Source organism: Apium graveolens, chromosome 1 (assembly GCF_009905375.1).
Source record: "Apium graveolens cultivar Ventura chromosome 1, ASM990537v1, whole genome shotgun sequence".
NCBI classification, from domain to species: Eukaryota; Viridiplantae; Streptophyta; class Magnoliopsida; order Apiales; family Apiaceae; genus Apium; species Apium graveolens.
The window spans coordinates 157,593,015-157,619,544 of record NC_133647.1 but is presented as its reverse complement, the minus strand read 5'-3'; the positions used below and the strand labels follow the sequence as shown (position 1 = coordinate 157,619,544).

The 26,530-nt window shown below is 34.7% G+C and overlaps 1 protein-coding gene across 1 annotated transcript; it reads right to left on the bottom strand.

Moving 5' to 3' along the window:
* Nucleotides 1–1,928: 1,928 nt before the first annotated feature.
* LOC141668688 (putative aquaporin NIP5-1) lies at nucleotides 1,929–6,355 on the bottom strand. Its single transcript, XM_074475673.1, has 4 exons — nucleotides 5,611–6,355; nucleotides 3,154–3,573; nucleotides 2,720–2,781; nucleotides 1,929–2,437 (listed from the first exon to the last, which is right to left on the bottom strand). Exons 1-4 carry the CDS (start codon nucleotides 5,851–5,853, stop codon nucleotides 2,242–2,244), a joined length of 921 nt encoding a protein of 306 aa, XP_074331774.1. The 5' UTR covers nucleotides 5,854–6,355; the 3' UTR covers nucleotides 1,929–2,241.
* Nucleotides 6,356–26,530: the final 20,175 nt, after the last annotated feature.

The window sequence follows — 26,530 nt, the reverse complement described above, 5'->3', positions numbered from 1 at the left end:
TTAAGCATACATTACCAGCTAGTAATGCATTTCCAGATGTGGTACTTTGATCTTTATCAGAGAGTGAATGGTTTTCAAGTAACTGAATCAAATGTTTGTACTGTTCCACTGATATAGAAGATGGAGTAAGCTGTGGATCAGCTGAAGTGTTTTGATCACCAGGGAAATTATCATTTGGATCAATCATAAAAGAGTTGGTTGCATTCTGGGAGAATGCTGCAAGCTTTCTTTCCATGTTGTCTTTTAAGCCAGGTGGAAAACCATGAAGTCGGAAACACTGTTCAACACTATGACCATTCATCTTGCAATAGGTGCAGAAATAAGAAATGCCTAGTTTCCTGACAACCATTTTGACCACGAAAACTGTTCTGACCATTAGTTATCATAAAACCTCTTTCTGTCCGCCACAAATGCCATTGAATCAGTCTGAGAAACTTGATTAGAGATCTCTTTGTGATTTTCTTCTTGAGCTACTAATCGATTAGCTTGAGTTACAGTTAAAAATTGAGTCATCATCAGGATGTTTCCCCTAACTGCTGAGAAATTGTCATTCGACTTCATGAGAAATTGCAAAACTCTTTGTTCCTTTTGCATTTTCTGAACCCTTGAAGTCAGGTTACAAGTGCACTTCTCACACATACAAGTTGGTAATGGATAAACATCATCTAGATTATCCCATTTAGTCTTCAATTTGGTATAGAATTCAGAGACACTAAGTTGTCCTTGTTGAAATTCAGCTAACTTTTGTTTTAAAGCAGAAACTTAGGCCATAAAGGCAAAGCCAAATCTCTCTTCTAAATCATTCCATATGGCCCTAACAGTTTTCAGAAACAACACACTTCTAGCTATATTCTCATTTAGGTTAAACAAAAGCCAGGAGATCACCAAGTCATTACAACGCTGTCATGCCTTATACTCAACAGATGTCACATGATCAGGTGCACTTATAGTGCCATTAACAAATCCAAGCTTATTCTTGGCAGATAAAGTCAGCATTATGCTACGTATCCAATTGCTAAATCCCTATCCATTGAATTTTACAGACACGAGTTGATTAGTACATGAATCTGAGGGATGAATGTAAAAAACACTTGATGGATCTTGATTAGGTCCATTATCCTGATTATTTTCGATGTGCATAGATGTTGAAGCCATAACGTTTTGAGAATTAAGAGATAAATCGATCAATTGTAAAATCCAGAGAGAAAGAAGATCAAATCAACACGCAGATCAATCAACAACAATATGTCGAACAAGATCGACGCACATAGACCAAAAAACAATACAATGATCGAATGAAGAAACTCAACAATATAAATCCAACGATAACAATGTCAGATCAATCAGATGATAATAATTTCAGATCCACAAATCATCAAAAAAGAGCAATTCATTTTAGCAAATCAATGTACGTTCTCATAAACACAACCTCTGAACAATCAAGAAAATGCGATAAAGATCAAGATATATCTAATAATCACTACGATCGCTTCACCTAACAATCAAGAAAATGCGATAAAGATCAAGATATACCTAATAATCACTACAATCGCTTCACCTAACAATCATGAAATTGATGAAGATTATTCACAAATCTCGAAAAAAAAATGACGGAGCAGCCTGATATCATGTTATCTTCATCAATTTACATTGATTTTTCGCTAAACACCATTACAATTATAAATTATGATGAAGAATCAAAGTAGAAACAATGAAATATTTCATTGTATTCAAAGAGAGCAGCAAAGCTTATATTTACAATCTTGTGTTTGTTATTCTATCATATCTAACTAACTACAAAGCGTTGACCTAAAGATCTGGAGGAAGAGTATCCCATAGACATCAATTATATCCCACTAGCAAATACTCTGTCCCAAGCCTAAAGTTGGCTCCTTCATCTTCATGAAGAATAATTTGCAATATAGTCAATTCTATAATACATAGGCACAGGACTTTTTATAAGAAAGCAATATTGTTACAACATTAATACAGTAAAATCACAATCAATCATACCCTCATCCATATGACATGAATGGTAATGCTGAAAACACAAATACAGAGCACACTATGCAAAACACATCACACACATATGTTACAAAGCTTTATGGAGTGGACTTAAAAGTCTCATCTTTTTATGTCCTACACCTTTATTCACACACATTCTTTCATGCCATTAACAGCAATGGCCATGAAAGTTTCTTATTTGCAATCATAATTCCAGCACACTGAGAGCTAGGCTGCCTAGCGACGGAAGCTCCTCACCGAGCGTGATGGCTGGACCTCATCTTCGCGGAGCTTCACGGATGTGTAGATGGCTGCCCCTGTCAGTGCACCGAGTGTTGGAGCCACCATGTATATCCAAATCCCTTTGTAGTTCCCTGCTGCAACAGCTGGTCCAAGTGTGCGAATAGGATTCATTGAGCCACCGGTTGAGGGACTACATATCAAAAATGGAAGAAAATGTTTTGATTACTATTAGCAATGTGACAGTTTGTCAAATATTAACATACCTGATTATGTTCATTGATTAAACAAACTTTTGACTTATTTTATGTTGATTGTATCAATCATAACCATGTGCATAAAACTAATCATAGATAATTAGGAGGATGGATTTTTAATTCTTTTCTTAATACCAAAAAAAATAAAAGAAATAATTTTCTATCTGTAATTCAATAATCTTAATTTACACTTGACAAGTATGATAGGGACTACATACCCGGCAATAAGAATGTTAACCATAACGACAGCTCCAACAGCTATTCCTGCCAACTCTCCCACCTGCAATCACAAAACACCGAATCAAATCAACCCAATAAAATTAGGAGCTTAGTTGCTATTATCCTTCAGCTTCCTTTACCAGGCTTCGAATGCTTATCCCCTCTGCTGAATATTCTAATGCGGTGAAAAAAATATGAAATGATCACTAATGAGAGAAGTATATACATATGACGAAAATATTACCTGTCTTGATACAACATGCAGTTAGAAAATCCGTTATTCAAGTTTTCAAATTAAATTTGTAAATCTTTTAATAAAGAAATGATAAAACATCGATGTTTATATATTAATTCCGAACTACTGAATAAGTTATGATTTTTGAACTCAGACAAACAACATATATGCAAAATTAAAAGTAGGAAGAGTACTTACTGCACGAGTATCTGTGGCGACAGCAGTGACAACAAAGAGGAGATTGAACGTAATGAGGAATTCAAGGGCGAAAGCTTGACCATTACTGATAGAAGGGACAGTAACACCACCAGACATGAAAGGATGAAAAACAGCCTTGAGAGCAAAAGAAGCACAAATGGAAGCTGAAATTTGAGCAGCAATGTAAGCAGGAACTTGAACCCATGGGAAATGACGAAGAGCAGCGAATGCAATAGTAAGAGAAGGGTTAAGATGAGCTCCAGAAATATGACCACTTGAGAAAATAACAACCATGACAGCAAGTCCAGCACAAGCTGCATTTCCAATGAGTGTTTCAGCTCCATTGTACTTTTGGTTCACAATAGGCCCTGCTGTTGCCACAAATATCAGGATAAATGTTCCTACGAACTCTGCTCCTAGCTGCACTCCAAATCAACAAACAACTTCTTCTTAACACTAGCTGTATGTCTTTCATAATGACGAAAATTGAAAGTTTACACAGTTTCTAACCTAATGGCGAAATATAAGACCAAATTTACGAGTTTCTAGTCTAATGATGAAAGTACAAGACCAAGTTTACGAGTTTCTAGTCAAGTACGATCTTTCTGCCCAATATTATATTATCCCTGTTGGCTCGCTGCATCAATATAATTTTTATAAGTATAATATTACATAAGAGTCAATGCTAACTGTTAAAGAAATTTGTCCCGAGGCTGGAGATGATAATATATTTTACTCCTGATTGCTCCTCTCGAGCACAACCACTTGTTCATTTATTTCTTATTTGTTACTCCTTATTAAAGTCTTTGAACAATAATATATTCAAATTATAGTTAAGTTATATAAAATTCAGCAAGTCAATGAAAAATAAGTTTGTTTGGTTACAGTGTAACACTATGCTAAAGCACATACAGAAGCCAAGAGACTACAAAATCAAAAGGAAATTTCGGCAGAGATGCATAAGAACCCAGAAAATTACTCTATAAAATAACATCAACTTACCTCCTCAATAAATATAACAAATCCGCAAACTTTATACATATACTGGTTCTGTTTCTATGTATAATGTATTACCAGTTTACCACATTTATAATCTCATACAATACAAATCAACAAATTACACTTCATAAATTTCGGAAAACGTCCTTAATTTTCAAAACAGTGCATATTAAAATGTCTTTTGTTTATTTATGTACACAATGAGGAAGATTAAATCTGATGATTACTGCCGGATTAGAACTGCAAACGAACAGAGGTCGAGCCGAGTTCTTTCAAAATTCAGCCGAGTTTAATTTACTTTTTAAAAGAGCCGGGCCGACCCGAATTTAATAGCTAAACCGAAAATGATGTTCAAACTCGGCTTGTTTATAAAAGACCCGCACCCGAGCCGAACACGAGTTTGTTCGAGCCGGGTTTTTTGTCCGCCAATAGTTCGCATATATTTTTCAAGCAACCAACCTTAAATTAATATTTAAAAATTTACAAGTTGTACGTGATCAAATATTAATCTTATCTTACAATTATATAGCACATTCACACTCTACACATATTTCTTAATCTATATCATTTAATTTTTCAAGACGAGTTTTAGGAATATAATCAATTTTATTTTAAATTATTGAAACATTTGTAACTTTAGAAATCGTATATTACTTTTTAAACTGTAGATGTCGAAATTTTATTATGTTATGTTTTACTTAAATTTGGTTTATGTAAATTACAGGTTATTTAATGGTGTTTATGGAAATGTGAAACATTGGAGATGAATGTATCATGATAACAATGTTTAATAGTTTTCTTATAAAAAAACTAAGTGTAATATTAAGAAAAATAAACAAAAATTCTAAAATAATTAGATTATTAATAAATGATGAAAAATGAACTAATAAAAATATTTAAGTGATTAGTAATAATTTATTATTTGTAATATATGTAAACTTTATCTAAACCAAGTCGAATTATTGTGTTCGAGTCAAGTCTGGACCGAGTCCGAGCTAAACGAGCCGAGTTCGAGCAAAACAGACGAAATACTCGGCTCATTTACTCGTCTGAGCTCATTTTCATGTACAAGACCGGCTCATTTAAGAAAACGATCCGAGCTGAGTTGACTTAAACAAGCCGATCCCGAATTTTGTTCAGGAACGACCACGTTCATTTACAACCCTAGTCGGATCATTAATTTGACATTTATCTCATTGTAATTTATGAGTGTACATGTATGCACACCAAATTCAAGCTCTGTACACGAAATTTACCAAGAATGGGACTCTAGCTTCCTTGTTCTTTTTATGTTTCGAGATGCATAAATAAATTTCTTTCTAAACTGTAATAATTGTAAAAAGAATGCAAAAGAAGTCGCTAAAATGGGACCGGAGGTAGCAGTTGATGCAAAACACACACATCATACTCCAAAAATTGAGGGAAAATTATGGAATAATTTAGGAAAGAAAGTAGTACCTTTCTAGTAAGTGAAACATCAGGAATAGAGATGCGAGCACCAAAGCAAGTATGAGGTGCAGTAGCAGTACCCCATGTAGATGCATTCACGGGAAAGCACATGCACCGTGGCACTGTCTTCCGATCACTCCGTTCATAACTCAGTGAATCCACTCTAAGTGCAGTGAACAATGGTGCTCCTGGTGTCCCCGGCGTGCCCGGTGTCGCCGGCATTGTCGGTGTTCCCACCTCTGATTCTGCCATTTTCAATCAGAGTAACAACTCACAACTATTTTTTTTTGTTTTTTGTTTTTTTGAAAAAGAAAAAAAAAGAAGAAAAGATAGGGGTTGGCCTTGGATTACATAATTTGACAACTTTTATAAATGTGGATTTAAGTAACAGATATGTTGAAAATCTCCAGCTTCAACACTAGAGTAAGCAGTTGCTTATCATGCAAAAACAAAAATCTAATTTTTTTTTATTTTTTTTTGGGTTTTTGAGGATTCGGTAGAATGAAAGGAAAGATGATTACATGATCGGAAAGTTTTTATAGAAGTATATTCAAGGAAGAAGAGAAAAGAACAAGTGATCCAGTTTGAATCAAAAGCAAAGCACAGAGATTAAGTCAGAAGAAGATTTGATGAACATGCAAGTATACGTAGAACACTTAACAGAAACAAGAACAACAATGAAAGAGCTAGCTAGAGAAACTAGAAAACTGAGGTTTGAGTATATTAGGGAGTAAATGAATGTGAAGATGTGGGGATGTATATATACATAGTATATATTGAAAAAGAGATAGTAGCATTAGTCTAAGAGGGGGTTAGGAGAGAGAGAAAAAGTCAATGCCAAGGCTGTCACACATTCACAAGGATGAGTTGATGACACCTTCGCTTTTTTCTATTCTAATAATTTCGCACCTCCCCCCCCTTCAATAATGCATTAAATTAAACAATCTCCCCCACTTCTATATATCCAAATTTACATTGTATCACAAAAATGGAAGTTTGTGAGCTTATGGAGGATTCTATTCTCTTTGTTCATGCATGTGTTCTCAACTATATGATATACTATACTATTATATCGGTGGAAGAGGCCGTGATAAAAGGTGGACAGAGATCCATCTTTTCTAATCAACCAATCTTTTTTAAGTGAATAATAAACCAAACTAATTACAAAGTACACAACTAAGATGTACCATCAAATTTTGCTGCTATATATAAAATTAGGAAATTATATCTGTTAAAATGTTAAATCTGCTGCCATACCCAAAAATAGGAATTTGTTTTCAGTAAAATACTCAATAAATGTAAGACAAAATAGCAAATATACATATACCAGACATGAGCCCACTTTTTTCACATGAAGATTAACCAGGATGAAAATCATCCTCATAAAACTAAACCGATGCAAAAGAAAAATATTGATTTGTTCATCATAACCTTATGTGCGAGGTGCGCGTTTGTTTACGGCTAAATCAAATTTACATTGTACCCCATTAATTGTTGAACAACATAATAAATTCTTCAGAAAATCCAATAATAAGTTGGAGCTTAATAACAAGTGTGTCAATCTCCAAAGTCCAAACAAGCTGTAGTTTTAAATTATTTGAAATTTACCGTTTTGTTAAAACTCATGGGATAAACAGTTTTGAAAACGTACTTGTCTTCATTGTTGAACACCAACATAATAAATTCTTCAGAAAATTAAGCCACAAACCAATAATAAGTTTGAGTTTATTACTAAGTGATAACAGATATAGATAGATTAAATAGCCTTCGCAACTAATAGAAAATGACAAAATTAATCTGGCTGTGTTTATTGACAAATTTATAGTAATGCAGAAGAAAATGCTGTACAAATAGCAAATAAATGAAACATATATAGTACAAGGTTTCACTTTCAGTTCATTAGTTAAACATGAGGAGTGCTCATGTATACTAGATTTATATTATTCAAGCAATTAAATTATATTATAATTAGTCGTCATTATGCTGCTGGAAACTTGGAAAATTCAGTGTGCGACTTTTAAATTTTCAATGAATAATAGACACAATGCTCGAAAATATTATAATTTTTTAATTGTTCACAATGCATTCAGGCACGTCCAACTTAAATATATAGGGAACAGGTAGAATATAAAATAATATAATAAATAATTAGGCACTACCTGTGTAATCTGTATATGGGGAATATTTCTCTAAACACGAATTAAAATTTTATAACCGATCATTTTATAAATTCAACTATATATATCTATCTATATTATACTATTATAAGCAAAATATCCTATATTTGTTAGTTGTTAGCAGTGTTACAGATTTCGGAAATCGGAACTATTCGTTTAAGGTACCGATTTACGATTTATCGGATGATTTTTAAAAAATCAGATGATTTATCGGCGATTTATCGGAAATCGGTCAAATCGGACAAATATTTTTAACCGATTTTTGAGCGATTTATCGGTGATTTTTGAAAAATCGGTCGATTTTTATAACAGAGGTTGTTAGTCGGGTTGTTGTATACAGTTGTTTGATACCACAAATAACAATCGTCAAATCTAAAATCACATAAATTAAAACTGTTGTATGCAATAATAAAATAATATTATATTATATTTAAACTGCTATCATGGATTCAGGATTCGAAACTCGGGGACAACTTATTATATTTACATTTTTATATTCTTTATTTTAACAATTTCTACGGGTTTGGGGATTTGAGTCCTGTGAAAAACATATTATATTATATTATTTATTTTAAGTTAATTCTCAAATTATCACAAAATATTTATTATTATAATTATTTTGCTCTTTAATCTATTTTCCAACTATTGAAATATATATCAAAATATAAACAATTTTAAGATAAAATATATTATTAAAAATCATTCAAGTGTCCGTGCATCTCGCGGGTCATAGGCTAGTATCATGTATATGGCAAAAACCAAAGTGACAAGGTGTTTATATGTTGTTGTCCTGATAATTTTGATTTCATTTTCGCTCATCTCATAATTTGTTAGGTATATAAATCAAATTGTTAAAACAAAAAGAAAACAAAATATCCTCCTAGTTAAACTAAATTATATTTGGTCCAATTCATCTCTTCTGAATTCTGATCCTTTGTTGCTTTTCCTTGATTCATCTAACAGTTTGTCTTGTTAAAACAAGTACGTCCCTAATTTAAATACTACTAATTCTTACTTTTAACATTAAAATGGTACAAAGGACATAAAGTTTCCATGCAAGTGGAGTGGAACAGAAGGCATTAACCAAATCTCTAATCTTGTGTTAAGATTCCATAATCTGTTAATTAACCCTTGTAAAACCTAAATCACTGTCGTCTCTTTTACTAAAAGAGACTGTTGCCGACCTTAAACTTCAATCCTCAATTACCGGTTATGCTTAGATCGGTTAATCCTTATTTAGGCTAGAGATTTGACATCTGATCTCTCTTACTTATAATATTAAGAGCAGTGCTGGAGAACCAAAATTGGGTCCAAAAAATAGTTTTGAAATGACGTGGCATTGATTATGTGTCATTTTGAACTATTTTAATTGAAGAGATTGATGTGAATGTATGAGATTAATTTTATTTATTGTGAGGTGATCAATCAAAACATGTCACGTGACATTTTGGAACCATTTTGCAAACCAATTTTCGGTACCTAACATTTTTCTAATATTAATTCATTTTATCGTGCACATGAAAAGCATTAAAAGAATTTAATTGTTGGGGATAACACTAGGGTGTATAGTATGTATTTATTGCTAATGTTTGAGAGTTTTGAACTTTAATGATTGTATTGATATTATGATCTTAATTCAATTTTCATGAGATGATTATATAAACCAAACCAAACATATACATGATATACCACTTATAGAAGTGTACGATCAGATGTACGTAGATCATGTCGCTACTCCGAAGAACATGGAGGCTGTTTCCGTGAATACCCCGTCTTATTGCAACATATATAGGAAGTGACATACACACACGTATATATATATATGAGAGATTGAGAATATTAATATAAAAAACAGAAATTATAAAGCATGTAAAATTATACCTGAGTCCATGATTGTATTCACATGAGACTTACCCGCAAAGAGAATAATAATAAAATAGGTAGATGCATCAAAATATACCGAAAACTACAGAGGCACACAACCCCACATTAGAACAAAAAGAAAAATTATACAACTGAAGCCGCTGTAAATCACTAAAAACCAGCCTCAACTACTCGAATTCGGCGTCTCTAAGCAGCCCTATCTAAAGTCATGCCACATGTGAGATTTGAAGCCCCCATATCCAAACTTAATTGATCAGGCCAAATCTTACGTGGTCTACCTCTTTTTCTCTTTCCCTTATTGATATGCTTTTAAACATAGCTAATGCACATTGTCTCCTAACATGTCCATACCAACATAACCGGCCCTCCATATCTTTTGGGAAATAGACTCAACACTTAATACTCGTCTAAATACATCATTTGGGATATGATCTTCCATTGTACGACCCCACATCCATCTCAATATACGCATTTCTGTCGTCTATGACCTACGCTCTTGAACTTTCTGCAATGACCAACACTCTGAAGCATATAATAATGATGGTCGAACTGCAACTTTATGGAATTTACCATTCAACTTTCAAGGTACATGCCTATCACACACAATACCCTGTGACAGCCTTCCATTTAATCCATCCGGCTTTAATACGATAAGTAACATCTGCAGAAATATTCCAACCACTTTCGATGACCAAACCTAGGTACTTAAAACGATTTATCAAAGAAACTATGTCTTCAATGATACAAACTGCAGCAACCGCCTCATTAATTTCCCCACTAAAATTAGCATGCATGTATCAGTCTTAGAACGACTCAAGCGCAAAGCTTTAACCTCCAATTATTCACGCCACTGCTTTAAGTGCACCTTAACCTCACTCATAATTTCTTCTATGAACACATTATCATCAGCAAAAAGCATACACCAGGGCACGTTAGTTTATATATCACGAGTGATCACACGTAAAATAATGATAAATATCAATGAACTTAACACTGATCATTGATGAAGTCCAACCTCAACCGGAAAAAATCTAATATCTCCTATTGGCGTTCGAACACATGTCCCTACCTCTGAATACATATCTTGTATCATGCGAATATATATTGAGGGAACCCCTTTAGCTTCTAAACACCTCCAAATAACCACTCTCGGTACTTTATCATTAGGTTTTTCAACATCGATAAACATGATATGAAGATCTTTATGAAGTTCCCGATTTTTTTCCATAAGACATCGAACGAGACATATATCCTCAATTATTGATCTACCATGCATAAAATCAAATTGATTTGTTAAGATATCAACTACCCTTCGAATCCTGAACTCGATAACACGCTCCCAGAATTTCATTGTATGACTGAATAATTTAATGCCACGGTAGTTACTACAATTTTGAGCATCCCTTTGTTTTTATAAAGAGGTATCACCACACTCAATCGCCACTCATTTGGCATCTTAGTTGTCCGAAACATATTATTAAAGAGACTTGTCAACCATCGTGGTTCACATGATGATTATATATCTTTATGTAATTACAAAATCAAGTCAAAATGTAATTTTGAATAGAGTGGGGAGACCATTTATATAAACGTAAAGGCTTATGATTTAAGGTTAAGAGACTTGGGGATATGCATCATTTTATGGAATTGTATTTCTCGGACTAGCTTTTTAATAGTTTGAGTTTGACTCTGCCTTGTTTTTTCTGCTATTATTTTGGGTATGTCCCATGAATTTAATAACAAATTCATGATTTTTAGGCTTTATAAGTCCTTTAACAATATTGGGTATTGACAGGACCATAATTTTGAGCCTGTAGATACTAGATAATGCAAAATTTATTATCAGCCTTTATTAATTGAGCCTCATTAAATAAACCATCATGAAATTAATTAATTTCATATTTAATATATTTTTTGGGTTATTTTACCCATATCAATAATAATAAAAATGTAACTAGATTTTATTAAGTTAGTTTTACAAAGAAATTAACACATTTATGTTAATTTTTTCTGGTTTTTGAAGGAAGGTAAAATTTGTTCTAATTGTGAAGTTATTCTTGTTTGAAACTTGGATTCCTATTCACTAGATATGGTAATGGGTCGGCATAATTCGTGTTTAACAAAAATCAATATTGTACTGAATGTTTTTGATCAAAATCAAACCCGAACCGCATCGAATGATATTCTAAATTCGGAAACCAAACCTGAACCATCGGTTTCCGGTTCAATTTCTGTTTTAACCGAAACCCAAAAATTATATAAAAATATTAAAAGAAAAAATTTAAATTTTTTATTGAAAATTAAAAAAAAATCTCATTGATATGGGTCAAAAATAAACCCTAAAGACATAATAAATGTCGCATTAATTACAATTGGAATTCATGTTCAAAGCCCAATAAAGATCAGTCGCTCAAGGCCTGTCACAGAATAAAAACGACCCAAGTCCTCAACTTCCGCGAACAGCGGCCTAATATGGCTGAAAGACTAGAGACGTGACGTCCAACATGGACACTAACTCCTAAAAGGAAGGATCTGGAATATGTTGGCTTACAAAAGTCCTAATTGCCTTCTAAGTTGGAGACTTGTCCACCAAGTCTCCCAACCCTAGTCTAACCCTAGACTCAACCTCTATATTAAGGGCTCTATCCCTCAACTTAGAACTACGTTTTTTTCTTGACCTTCTACAACACAGAGATACGTAGGCAGGCGAGGACAACCAGTCCACGGACGCGAGAACAGCCATTAAAACTAGAAGCTCATAAACCCTAGCATTAAATACTAACGAAGCCCTAGTTTTTATTACACAACATTTGACGTCGTCTGAGGGAAAACAACATCAACCATGGTGAATACACGAAGCAGAAGTAACAGTGGAACTAGTGATATAATCCCTACCAGGACACTCTCATCCTCTATTGAGATCCCAGAACACTCAACCTATGTCACACTCAACGGAGGAGTTCCAGCGGCGACTACTGACGCCCAAACTCAACAAACGAATCCCCCAATACAAGATCCACCTCTAGGGACGAATCCCCCAACTCTCCAAGGGACGAATCCCTCGCTTCAACAGTTGCATGCGTCGTTAAACTACCAACCCACCTTACGTGATGCCTCTATATCCTGAGGTTGGAGGAAGTGACCTCTCTAATCAAGGTGAAGGAGAAGGGCGGACACCCCAATACATTCGTGGTTTGGCCCCCATCCCCAAAGATCGAGAACACTCTGGACTTTACTATGCTAGAGACTCCGACTCCTCGGAAGAGGAGACCACTCCAAGGAGGAGACGCCCCAAAAAGGAGCTAATACCTAGAGGATACCAGTAGCCCCGGAGCACTCAAAGGACGATTCCCCATAATACACAAAAGAGGATCAGGGTTCTTGAAACCGAGATCCAAAGGTTAAAGCGTGATATGGAGATGCTCCAGACGCCAAGACCTCAATAGACAGCGAAATCAAAGGATTTTCCTCATGTCATAGACCTAGAAGATCCAACGCCAAGTCAAAGGGTTGCGACCCCAAATCTAATCCCAATGACTTGATACAACTAGGAGATCTTGATGATGCAAACCCTCCATTCACTGAAGAGATTATGAATGCCCATATCTGAAGAAAGTTTAAGATGCCCACCATCAAGGCGTATGACGGTACGGGTGACCAGGAGAATTATGTTAGGACATTCTCTAATGCCCTGTTACTATAGCTCGTGAACGACACTATCAGGTGTCAGGCCTTCCCTCAAACCCTGTCGGGTATGGCTCAAAGATGGTATAGTTGTATACCCCAATTCGATTGGATCCTTCAGAGATCTGAGTCAGTCCTTCATCAAGCAATTTATTAGTGGTAGAGTGCACGAGAAGAGATCGGCTTCTCTCATCGGTCTTGTACAAGGAGCAAAGGAGTCCCTTAGAGACTACCTAAACCGATTCACAAAGGAGACCTGAAGGTCCCGAATCTTGATGACGAAGTGGTTAGGATAGTCCTACACCAAGGGACTATGAATGAATTCTTCAAGATGTCCCTAGCCAAACACCATTTAATAACCCTAATTTTTGTAAAAAATTGAAACCCTGATGAATAGTAAACTTTGCTGATTTTGTTGATTGAGTAAAATTATCAGACCACACTATATAGGAGTACTGTTATGGAAATTTTGAGATCGTATTAGTATTCCATAAAGTAAATGAGTGTATGTAAAGGTCGTCAGAATTTGAATTCGAACACGTTGGTTTTTCCCGAAAATCCACCAAATTCTAAAAGAATCAAGTATAAGGTAACATGATAAACAGGAATTCAATCCAAGGATTATAACATAGGATTATTAAAGGAATATAAGATATTAAGAAAGATTTAGGAAAGTCAAAGTAATAAGATCCCGAATATGATCCCTCAAACGAACAACAACAATGAGAGTTAAGCGAACCGTAAAATAAATAAGTGACCAAGAATCAAGCTTTTACAAGAATCAAGGGAACTAAACAAGTGGATAAGAGCAAGTGACATCATCACACCACAAGAAGAGGACAAGTGGCATAGTAGTGATGTAATCACTTTATTAAAGCTAATCAAGATATTTTGGCAAGATTGAATAACAACCAAGCATTTCATTGCACAAAAACCAAGGCAACAAGCAAGAAACTCTCTTCTTCTCCCCATTCTTTCACTTCGACTTTTTTAAGGAAATGGAAGACTCAAGCTCTAGGTTATGGAAAATTACAAGGTTTATTTCTTTAGATCATATATTTCATAACTTAGTTATACCATGAGTTTAAAACAAGATTTCATGGTTTTCTTAGCTAATTTATTCATCAAAGATGATGATGAATAGTAGTGAATAGTAACTTACTTTGATTTTCTTGAATTTCATGAAAGCTTAAAGTTGATTAAGCATAGATCAAGGTTCCTAGAGGCCTGTTAATGACTACCCACACTCCAAGGAAGGTATAAACTCTTGAACCCTTAGTTATAAGTTTGTTTTGTTTGGATGATAATGATGTTTAGATGAATGAGTTTGTTTGGTGTTGATAGATGTTGGATTGTTGTTGATTGATGTTTGATTTGGTATAGTTTAATTTTGGAAATCATGAGTTTGTAGCCGTCGTAATGCCCGATTTTCCAATAATTATTTGTGTGTATAACTTTTTGACTCTAAACCCCTACTTTTAGAAACTAACCACTGTCATGATTATCTAGATTATGTTTTAAGCTTCATTTTGATATGTTGTTCGCTTTGATCCGATTTACAGTTTAGGAGAAACGACTGTTTTAAGTAGCGGCGTTTCGCGAAAGAACCCCTTCCCCTCGAGTAAATTTGAGACCATATTTAAGGCCCCGAAAAGACTTATCGGAACATGAAATAATTACGTTAAGATTGTGACGCCCTCCAAACCCGGGTCAGAAGTTTGGGGTCCACAACACATACACAATATATAAACATGTATAGGAAATATTATTTGCAATGACCCTGTTTCACATAATCACGGATGACAACAGGTTAAAGTATGAAAACAAGCCACAATCTTAACCTTTATTACAACGTACCAAATCCCAACTAATTTAACTTACAACTGATAATAAAAATCGTTATTACAATCTGACTATCTCTCTACCACATGAAGCTTCTGCTAGCTCGATCCAACTCAACTGGAACCTTAGCCCGTACTTTGGACTGAGGAACTTCACTATCATCCATATTCTTTTCAACTGTAAATTATATAAACGAATCGCAAGGGTGAGCTAACTAGCTCAGCAAGTCTTAATAGGAGTAACTGAGGTTAAGCACTAATCAAATGAAATGATTCAGAGGAATCAAGTTTCTTTTTAACTAATCATTAGAATTGGATATTCATTTTAAATTTTAAAAACCAAGATTAGGCTGTTGATCAGTCACGCACTAACCCCGAGCGAAGCACACAACTCTGCTCCACGAACTGGATCCAAGGCACACATTGGCCTAATTTGACCACGAATCTGGTCTGACCATGAATCTGGTCCATATAAAGAAAATTATCCAATTCTAAAACAATTTAGTGTAATAAACAATGTAATTCAATAAGCAAGATAATAATCAACAGCGATAAAGCATTGGTATAAAAGCGTAATGCAATTCTTGAGTATCACAAGGGTATATCAGGGTATGAATAAGAAAGGGTTTCTAGTTTGTAAAGGATCAGGTATTAGATCAGTAATGATTTTTCGAGGTATAGTTCTTTGATGTTATAAAGAATGGTTGGAGTATAAAGGTTTCTGTGTTTTCAAACAATTTTGTCCCAGTATTTGGTATTTGGTAGTTATACATTTGGGAAGTAGTATCATTTTGTGTGGTTTGGTGTTTGAGGATCAACAAAGGATGGTTTACAAAGAATAAGGCTTATGGCTCAAGATCAAGAAAATCAGGGTTCAAAGTTAAATAGTTTAAAGCACTTGCATTATAAAACAGGAGTTATTTTGAATAATAGTGACATGTTACGAAATAGTTCGAAAATATTGGCAACATATCTTGAAGAAAAGGTCAGATGTACTTGCCTTACAGGGCTTTACAACCATTACTGACCGACTCTGAGCCGACTCTGCCGCTCAGGCTTTATCGTCCAACCACTAGTCCATATTAGATTCGACTTCGACACTCAGGTTTTTCTGTTGAAACTCTACTGAGCTCGTCGACTGACTACTAGGTCATCTTTAGTCTAACGTCCACTTTCGGTTTTCCCGACTAGAACCTACAGGGTCAAAATACCCTATATTAGATGTTCAGGTATGCTTGACATATCCTCGATACCAATTCTACCCAACGATATTCAAACCCGACTTGTAATTATGTATATTATAATAATACACGCAATAAGTAGGGTTTACAATCTCGAAAATCGGTTTGGTGTTCGTTTTCGGAAAATACATATACTCTTTATTTTACGAAATCAGGGTTATCAATTTGGCAAAATATTTCATCACATCGTACATTCAAGTTTCATATAATACACACACACATATATATATATAGTCACTTAACATCCCGACAATTATTGGATACGTTCTCGTATTTACGTAGTTCAGTTCCCGAAAATCAGGCAGTGTTTCCTTCATTTATCGAACTACCCGTCGAATACAATCGACGTCCATTCACCTCAACAATCCATAATCACAACAACCAACATCCATAATTTCCCAACCACCAATTCAATACTGTTATTAATTATTATTCACATTTTACATTTATATATTTATTAAGTTAGGACTCAGAATATAATCATCACGGTCCACCGTTGGCTCGCCGAGGCTCATCGCCGACGGCGGCAAAACTCGTCGGTACCCAATTTTGGGTTTCCACACGAACTTCACCGCTTAGTAACAAAATTTTCCCTGTATGAAAAATTTATTTCATGGACATTAATCAAATATTTTCCTGCGGAAATAATATTATTCAAATCAGAATTGTTTTGAACCATAGCAGCACAACAAGTAAATGAATTACAGGAACTCACACGCGTACCCACGCGCCAATGACCACACACACACAAACACCATCGCATATACACACACGAATTTACACACAACGCACACAATAATGCATAGTGCATCTGCATATATATACATATATATACCAAAGACTGGACAAGGATTTAGTACAGGGGAAATAGAAGTAAAGCAGTGACGGTGCCGAAAGAACAGGCGGCGAAACAATAGAGACGGCGGCAAATCGTCGCCGGAAAGATCAAGATGGAAAGGCGGAGACTCACCAGACGGGGAAGAATGAGGCGAGGAAAGACACAATCAAGGGGGCTGCATATATGTATGCATATGTAGTCGAGAATGAGAGAGATTTTGCAGGGAGATATAGAACCGAGAGATTGAGCCGAGAGACAAATGGGGAGAAAGGGGTACAGGGGTGGGTGTTTATGTGTCTGTGTTTTTTGTTTGTTGTTTTTTTTAAATCACTAACAACTGCCACGTACACAAACGCAGCAAAAACCAAGCCTGGGAAGCAAACACGTGTTCCATTATCTCGGTTTTTCCAGAAATTCACGAATAATCGAACCAAGTTGCGGCTAAAATAAACCCGAAAAATTATCAAAATAGTTCTAAAATATAACAAATAATTTGAAGTTAGTAAAAATAATTTTTTCATAATTTTTAAAGTATTTTTAGAATGCAACTTACATCCGTATTTCACAATTAACGAACCAAGCTGCACTTAAAACAAATTCAGAAAATTACGAGAATAGTTTTAAAATATTACAAATATCCCGAAGTTTATAAAGACGTAAATTTGAAATTTTAAGATAATTTCTGAAACACAATTTATACCCGCTTCTATCAATAAAACGAAACAACGAGCGCGTGAAATTAATCCCGAAAATTTCCAAAATAATTTTAAAATTCTCGGAATATTCCAAACTTAAATAAATTTGAGTTTCATAATTTTTGAAGAGTTTTAGAATTAAATATGGATTTTATAAATAAAAGAAATCAGAAAATCATTTAAAGATAAATAATTAATAAAATATTGATTTCTCAATTTTATAAAATCCTAAAAATAATTATTGTAATTATAAAATCATAAAAACAAATTTAGAGACATTCCAAGTATTTACGCATATAAATGTGCACTAAATCCACTCTTGAAAATGAAAACAATCCAATACAACCCCATAATTAATCACACGAACAACCCAGTATATTATAAATCACACATCAATAATCAAACAACACATAGCGGTCAAAACCAATTCAAATATTTTATTTATTTAATAATTTCGATAATTACATAATTAATTAATTCAAAAATATACGAGTCGTTATATCCTTCCCCCCTTAAAAAGATTCTGTACTCAGAATCTGGTCTAACTAAATAAGTGAGGATATTTGTCAAGCATATCTGACTCTAATTTCCAAATAGACTCTTCTACTCGAGGATTTCAAACGTATTCACTATATATATACACTCAGTTCCAAAGACTTGCCTTTAACGATCAAGAATTTGGATCGATCACTATATGTAGAACAAACTTGGACAAGAGCCCACTAGCTCCTAATCAATCACTTAATTGAAATCGGATACTTATCGCTTTAACATTAACAGGCAAAACACATTATATGTACACACTGTTGTGACGGTAATATCAACTCCTGAACAACTTTATCTATATTTATCAATACCTCAAATGGTTCACTAATTTTAGGCTTGACCTGTCCCTTCTACTTAGACTTATGCAGTCTCTTTCAAGATGAAACTGGTATTAACACTACCGGTCCTATTTCTATACGCATAATTTCTCTCGATACAATTTCGCCTTCTTTCTTTGTCTACTTCGAGCTGCTTCAATCAATATCACTATGCTTTTGGTGTGCTAAATTAACTTAGAATTTGACAACTTTCTGTTCTCACTTTATCTCAATAAAAATGGGGACTTATACTTGCGTTCACATAAAGCTTGGTAAAGTGGCATTCCAAAGCTGACATCGATGATAAATGATCATTCCAGTGTTTTCTTAAAACTCAACCTCTCAACATATCTTACATTTCCTGGATTACTTCCGTATTTTGACCCTCCGTTTAAGGATGATAGGCGGTGCTCGTTTTTAACTTGGTTTCCAAATATTTAAACATCTCTTACTCTTTTTCATCAATTAAGGCTGAAAAGCAATCTCATATATTCATGTATTATCACCTTTAAGTATTTGAACTTCAGATTCCATTCTTTCCAATTTGTTTATTAACTCTTCGGTGGTCTTAATTACATCCAATCCTTTTTTGTCGGCATAAAGCATATATTACCATACAGCTTTGCTTATATAGTTGTTAATGGATTAATTCAGAATCTTTTGTTAACCTTAGTCAAAATTTCATTCTTGAAGACTCAACGTATAGTTGCTTTCCTTCTGATCTTTGGAGAAAAATCCTTGGGCATTCCACACAGACTTTATTATTCCTTGAATAGCTGAGGATGTTATCAATAAATATAATTCGCTTATCTGAGTACTCCTTTTACAACATGTTCCTTAATTCCTTATAACCAACTGATACGCTTGTTATTTCACAGAATATCACCAGATCTTGTAATGCTCTTAACTCATTTTGATCATAATCTTTGTTATGTTCTCAGGTCAGATCTTAGGTTAATCCTCGATACATAACACATTTCTTGAATTAGGTCTCATAAGTAATCAATTCTTTATAGGGGTCACTTATTCTTAAACGTTGTTTTGTCCAATTCCCGATAATCAGTACATAATCTCATAATTTCATTCCTTTTCTCCATCAACATTACTGGTACACTTTACGATTCGCTTTTTGTAACACCACTCCTTGGTCTAACTTGTCCACTAGACCTCCGATATTTCGCCTTAATTCCCTTGACATGTCCAACGCTTCCTAATCCATTTTGAAATTTCCTTCTTATACCTGGTTATCACTATTTTTCTTTAAATTTCCATATATCTTGGCATCCCTTCAATAGATTAAATACTTTATATTGTGAATTCCCTGTGGGATCTCATTTCTTAATTCTTCTACTTGTAGCATCCAAGTGCTGGAAGAAAACCTAAGAATATCGTGATTGTTCTTCTGGGTGCATAATCTTCCTCTTACTAACTGTTAACATCGCGCTCCATTATCTTCCCTTGACATCTCCTTATCTTTTCTTAGTTGTTCTGACTGAAAGGTCATACTACCCATCCTTGTTTCCTTGGGATTATATGTCAGACTTCCAACTCCAACTTCTAAAATTCCATAGGTAATTCTTCTGGTACAGTTTCTATGTTCATTCTCTCCCTTTTTGCTTATCGCCTGCCTTTACATTTGCTTTTCCTCGTGAGTACATACTTCAAAATTTTATAGTCCACATAGATCTTACGCTTTTCTCCATATATATCATGTTTCCCAACCTTTCAAAGTGAATATTACTACTGTTAGTCCTAATTATGAGTAGGATACTTCTGCTCATAAGGTTTCGGTTGTTTGGGTGCATATACAATAATTTTATTGTGTTGCATCAATACATATCCTACTCCCTTATAAGAAGCATCACTATAAATTACCAAATCTCCTTGGTACCTTCAAAGTGATAAAGTAGGTGCTGTAATCATTCTTCCTTTAACTCCGCAAAACTTTCTTCACCCTTCTCCATTTCATATAGACTTCTTGCTTTTCCTGGTTAACTTTGTCAAAGGTATCGCAACTTTCAAGAAATCTTGCACAAATTTTCAATAATAACCGGTCCAGGGTAAAACTTCTTACTTTTGTTGATGCTTTTGGCCTTTCCTTATTCATAGTAACTTTAATTTCTACTTGATCTCCTTTGGTTTCCTCCTCACTGTCTACTTATGCTTTCTACCATCAAAACTTCCACCTTGCAAACTTTACATACGACTTCTTTCTTCTCCGACTCCTCAATTGTCATTAAATGCTTCGTATGGTCCTCCGTTGACTTTAAGTAACACAAATACAACCCATCCAGATATTCCTTAAAGATTATGTCAATCAAGTTTTAATATTATTAGTATATTGATTAATTCAAATGATATCACTAGAACTTTATAGCAGCAGTACTCAGTTCTGGAAATTATCCTTGATATGTCCATAGGTTCAATCTCCAATTGATAATGCCCAAATCTTAAATCAATTTTAGAAAATACTTTGCTTCTTCTGTTTGATCAAACAAATCAGTAGTTCGAGATAACAGATATTTACTCTTGATAGTAAACTTGTTGAGCTTTCTTTAGTTGACGCATACCCTCATACTTCCATTTTCTTATTAACAATTAGTACTAGCTTCTTCTTCTAGTATCTCTTGCCTCTTCTTTGCTAACTTTCTCATTTTAACTGGTGCCATTTTGTGTAAGGCCTTGGTCACTGGCTTCGTCTCCGGTGCTAAGTCAACGCGAGCTTCATTTCTCTATCTGGAGGAAATGGTGATAACTCATCTGGAAACATATCTTGAAACTCCTCAATTATTATAAAATCTTCAAATTTTGTTTGCTTCTGACTTTTATTTACCTCATAATCACCATAATGCTCACATCCTGATCACTGTAATCATCGTTAACAAATTCTTTACCTTCTTTCATCTTCTGAACCTCATCACCTTCTCATTTGGCGTTCTCAGAATTATTTTTTTATCTCGACGGTTTATCTGGACATCACGCTTTAATAATTAATTCACTCTTGCAAAGAACGACAGTACAACGAAACAACTAGAAGGATTCACAATTCAACAAAAATTTAGATTTGGAAAGAAAGAAGAAATAAGAATTTGAATATGAATGAGACAACCACATTGATACTTAAGATGGCCAGTCTTTCGTACCATATGGCATACATCACATGATTAGGTGGCGTTTCACCTGACTCTTCGTCATCCCGACAAAGCGTCTCACCATAACACTGTTTGTCCCAATCAGAGAGCAAAACTTGAGGGGAACAATTTAAATTTGAAAGGAATGCAATATCCTTCTTTTTGATATCATCATAAGGAGTTTGTTAAGAAAGAAATTCATATATTTTTAGAAATTAAAGAGGAATATACGCTGTAACATTGAAGACAAGAACGACACCATTGGTCACCATCCATATTTCACTTGTATTCATCTTTCGAGCTTGTTCGATCATATTCCCATTGTTCCATATAATAATTTTAGAAAATACGTTGAAATGCCTTCGCAAATTAAGCATTGTGGTAGATTCTTACTTGTTAAGTCTTGCGTCTGGAACATCATATCTACACGTATAATATTTTAACAATTCGATCATAATGGCATTCCCACCAGATAACTTCAAGTTTCCTCTTTTCAATTTATAATAACCATGAATCATTCGACATAACGATCCTTTTGTTAATAATATTCTTCTTTTAAAAATGTCTGGAAATCTTCCCAATCTTCTTTGATCATGCCCAAGCTCCTTTTAAATCAATGAATTCTTTAAACTTTAATGGTCTCTGCAACTAGATGAATAATCACTCTGTACGCAGATTCTGTTATTAATCTTGTCAAACAATATTTGCACCTTAGCGTTAGGAATAATCAACTTCTTCATAATCGCGGGTCACTTTGTTTTCTGAATTAACAATACTAAGTCTGAAACAAGTATCCTTCCGGGTAATCCAGGTCTTTTAACAAACAATAAACTCAAGTAGTAACTTGACAACAAATGTTTAAAACTTATTTTATTCAAAAAGACTTTTAGAAATTTTTTGTAAGGAAAAAAATCTTTTTCGAAAACTTGTTAAAATTTGAAAATCATAAATCTGGTGTCCTTACTGTATGAGTTAGTTGTTGTCCTTCCGACCTATAACAAGGTACCAAATTAAGGAAACGATCACATCACTACTTTATATATCACTTTTATCATAACACCATCATCTAATTTTACAAAAATTTCAGATCTATACTTTTCTCTTTAATTCTTTCAAAACTCCTCTAGTCCATCCCACAAGCTAATTACGGGTGGTCTATTCACTAGTGGCCTCATTTAATTCTTGTAGCAGCTATCCTCCGAAACACGGAAATCTTCTTTCTAAACTCCTTCTCACCTTTATTAATATCTCATGCACTTACCATTTACTATAGCTATCGAATCCATTATCGTAAATACAGTTGTTTCATAAAACAGGTTTTAAACTGATGGTATAGAACATGGTGTAGGGTAAACTGAAGAGATACACTCACAGTCGAATGTCCAGTAGAACAAGAATAAACAAATGAAGGTTCTTCAATAGGTAGTCTCGTATAAAGAGGTGGTAGAATAACGTAGAATAGCTTGAAGAGGTGCAACTGTCATAACAGAAGGTTGTACCATTAATACTAATGGAGGAACAAGGTGCAAGTCAAATCTGAGATAAGATGATGATCCTCGAACGGAAGGCTCCAAGTGATCATATGATACAGGGAAATCAGGATCTGTCATTGCCGTTGTCTGGAAATCACGTCGCCAGCTAAAAATCCCGAATCGCAATACGAACCGTGCCGGAGACCTACTATACAATCGCACTCAACCTCACGATGACTTAACTTCCTACTTCCTATTCCTAATCCTAACCCTCTACCCAATCCCGACAATCTAGGCTTGTTTCAGTGACTTATAACCTGTAGCTCTGATACCAACCTGTGACGCCATCCAAACCTGGGTCAGAAGTTTGGGGTCCACAACACATACACAATATATAAACCTGTATAGGAAATATTATTTGCAATGACCCTGTTTCACATAACCACGGATCGCAACAGGTTAAAGTATGAAAACAAGCCACAATCTTAACCTTTATTACAACGTACCAAATCCCAACTAATTTAACTTACAATTGATAATAAAAATCGTTCTTACAATCTGACTATCTATCTACCACATGAAGCTTCTACTAGCTCGATCCAACTCAACTGGAACCTTAGCCGTTACTTTGGACTGAGGAACTTCACTATCATCCATATTCTTTTCAACTGTAAAATATATAAACGAATCACAAGGGTGAGCTAACTAGCTCAGCAAGTCTTAATAGGAGTAAATGAGGTTAAGCAATAATCAAATGAAATGATTCAGAGGAATCAAGTTTCTTTTTAATTAATCATTAGAATTGGTTATTCATTTTAAATTTTAAAAACCAAGATTAGGCTGCTGATCAGTCACGCACTAACCCCGAGCGAAGCACACAAGTCTGCTCCACGAACTGGATCCAAGGCACACATTGGCCTAATTTGACCACGAATCTGGTCTGACCACGAATCTGGTCCGTATAAAGAAAACTATCCAATTCTAAAACAATTTAGTGTAATAAATAATGTAATTCAATAAGCAAGATAATAATCAACAGCGATAAACCATTGGTATAAAAGCGTAATGCAATTCTTGAGTATCACAAGGGTATATCAGGGTATGAATAAGAAACGGTTTCCAGTTTGTAAAGGATCAGGTATTAGACCAGTAATGATTTTTCAAGGTATAGTTCTTCGATGTTAGAAAGAATGGTTGGAGTATAAAAGTTTCTGTGTTTTCAAACAATTTTGTTCTAGTATTTGGTGTTTGGTAGTTATACATTTGGGGAGTAGTATCATATTTGTGTTGTTTGGTGTCTGAGGATCAACAAAGGATGGTTTACAAAGAATAAGGCTTATGGCTCAAGATCAAGAAAATCAGGGTTCAAAGTTAAATAGTTTAAAGCACTTACATTATAAAACAGGAGTTATTTTGAATAATAGTGACATGTTACGAAATAGTTCAAAAATATTGGCAATATATCTTGAAGAAAAGTTCAGATGTACTTGCCTTACAGGGCTTTACAACCATTACTGACCGACTCTGAGCCGACTCTGCCGCTCAGGCTTTATCGTCCAACCACTAGTCAATATTAGATTCGACTTCGACACTCAGGTTTTTCTGTTGAAACTCTACTGAGCTCATCGACTGACTACTAGGTCATCTTTAGTCCCACGTCCACTTTCGGTTTTCCCGACTAGAACCTACAGGGTCAAAATACCCTATATTAGACGTCCAGGTATGCTTGACATATCCTCGATACCAATTCTACCCAACGATATTCAAACCCCACTTATAATTATGTATATTATAATAACACACGCAATAAGTAGGGTTTATAATCTCGAAAATCGGTTTGGTGTTCGTTTTCGGAAAATACATATAATCTTTATTTTACGAAATCAGGGTTATCCATTTGGCAAAATATTTCATCACATCGTACATTCAAGTTTCATATAAAAAATAGACACACGTATATATAGTCACTTAACATCCCGACAATAATCGGATATGTTCCCGTATTTACGTAGTTTAGTTCCCGAAAATCAGGCAGCGTTTCCTTTGTTTATCAAACTACCCGTCGAATACAATGAACATCCATTCACCTCAACAATCCATAATCACAACAACCAACATCCATAATTTCCCAACCACCAATTCAATACTGTTATTAATTATTATTTGCATTTTACATTTATTTATTTATTAAGTTAGGACTCAGAATATAATCATCACGGTCCACCGTCGGCTCGCCGAGGTTCATCGCCGACGGCGGCAAAACTCGTCGGTACCCAATAAACTTTGGGTTTCCACACGAACTTCACCGCTTAGTAACAAAATTTTCCCCGTACGAAAAATTTATTTCATGGACATTAATCAAATATTTTCCTGCGGAAATAATATTATTCAAATCAAAATTTTTTTGAACCATAGCAACACAACAAGTAAATGAATTACAGGAACTCACATGCGTACCCACGCGCCAATGACCACACACACACAAACACCATCGCATATACACACACGAATTTACACACAACGCACACAATGATGTACACTGCATCTGCATATATATACATATATATACCAAAGACTGGACAAGGATTTAGTAAACAGTGACGGTGCCGAAAGAACAGGCGGCGAAACAACAGAGACGGCGGCAAATCGTCGCCAGAAAGATCAAGACGGAAAGGCGGCGACTCACCAGACGGGGAAGAATGAGGCGAGGAAAGACACAGTCAAGGGGGTTGCATATATGTATGCATATGTAGTCGAGAAAGAGAGAGATTTTGCAGGGAGATATAGAACCGAGAGATTGAGCCGAGGAGAAAAATGGGGAGAAAGGGGTACAGGGGTGGGTCTTTATGTGTCTGTGTTTTTCGTTTGTTGTTTTTCTTTTTAAATCACCAACAACTGCCACGTACACAAACGCAGCAAAAACCAAGCCTTAGAAGCAAACTTGTGTCCTGTTATCTCGGTTTCTCCAGAAATTCGCGAATAATCGAACCAAGTTGCGGGTAAAATAAACCCTAAAAATTATCAAAATAGTTCTAAAATATCACAAATAATTTGAAGTTATTAAAAATAAATTTTTCATAATTCTTAAAGTATTTTTAGAACG

Excerpts from the sequence above, each read along its gene's own strand:
- LOC141668688 (XM_074475673.1), bottom strand. The coding sequence starts at position 5,853 with ATGGCAGAATCAGAGGTGGGAACACCGACAATGCCGGCGACACCGGGC. Across the intron at positions 2,782-3,153 it reads TCGCCACAGATACTCGTGCA|GTGGGAGAGTTGGCAGGAAT; the intron begins GTAAGTACTCTT and ends TTGTGATTGCAG. Across the intron at positions 2,438-2,719 it reads GTTAACATTCTTATTGCCGG|TCCCTCAACCGGTGGCTCAA; the intron begins GTATGTAGTCCC and ends TTTGATATGTAG.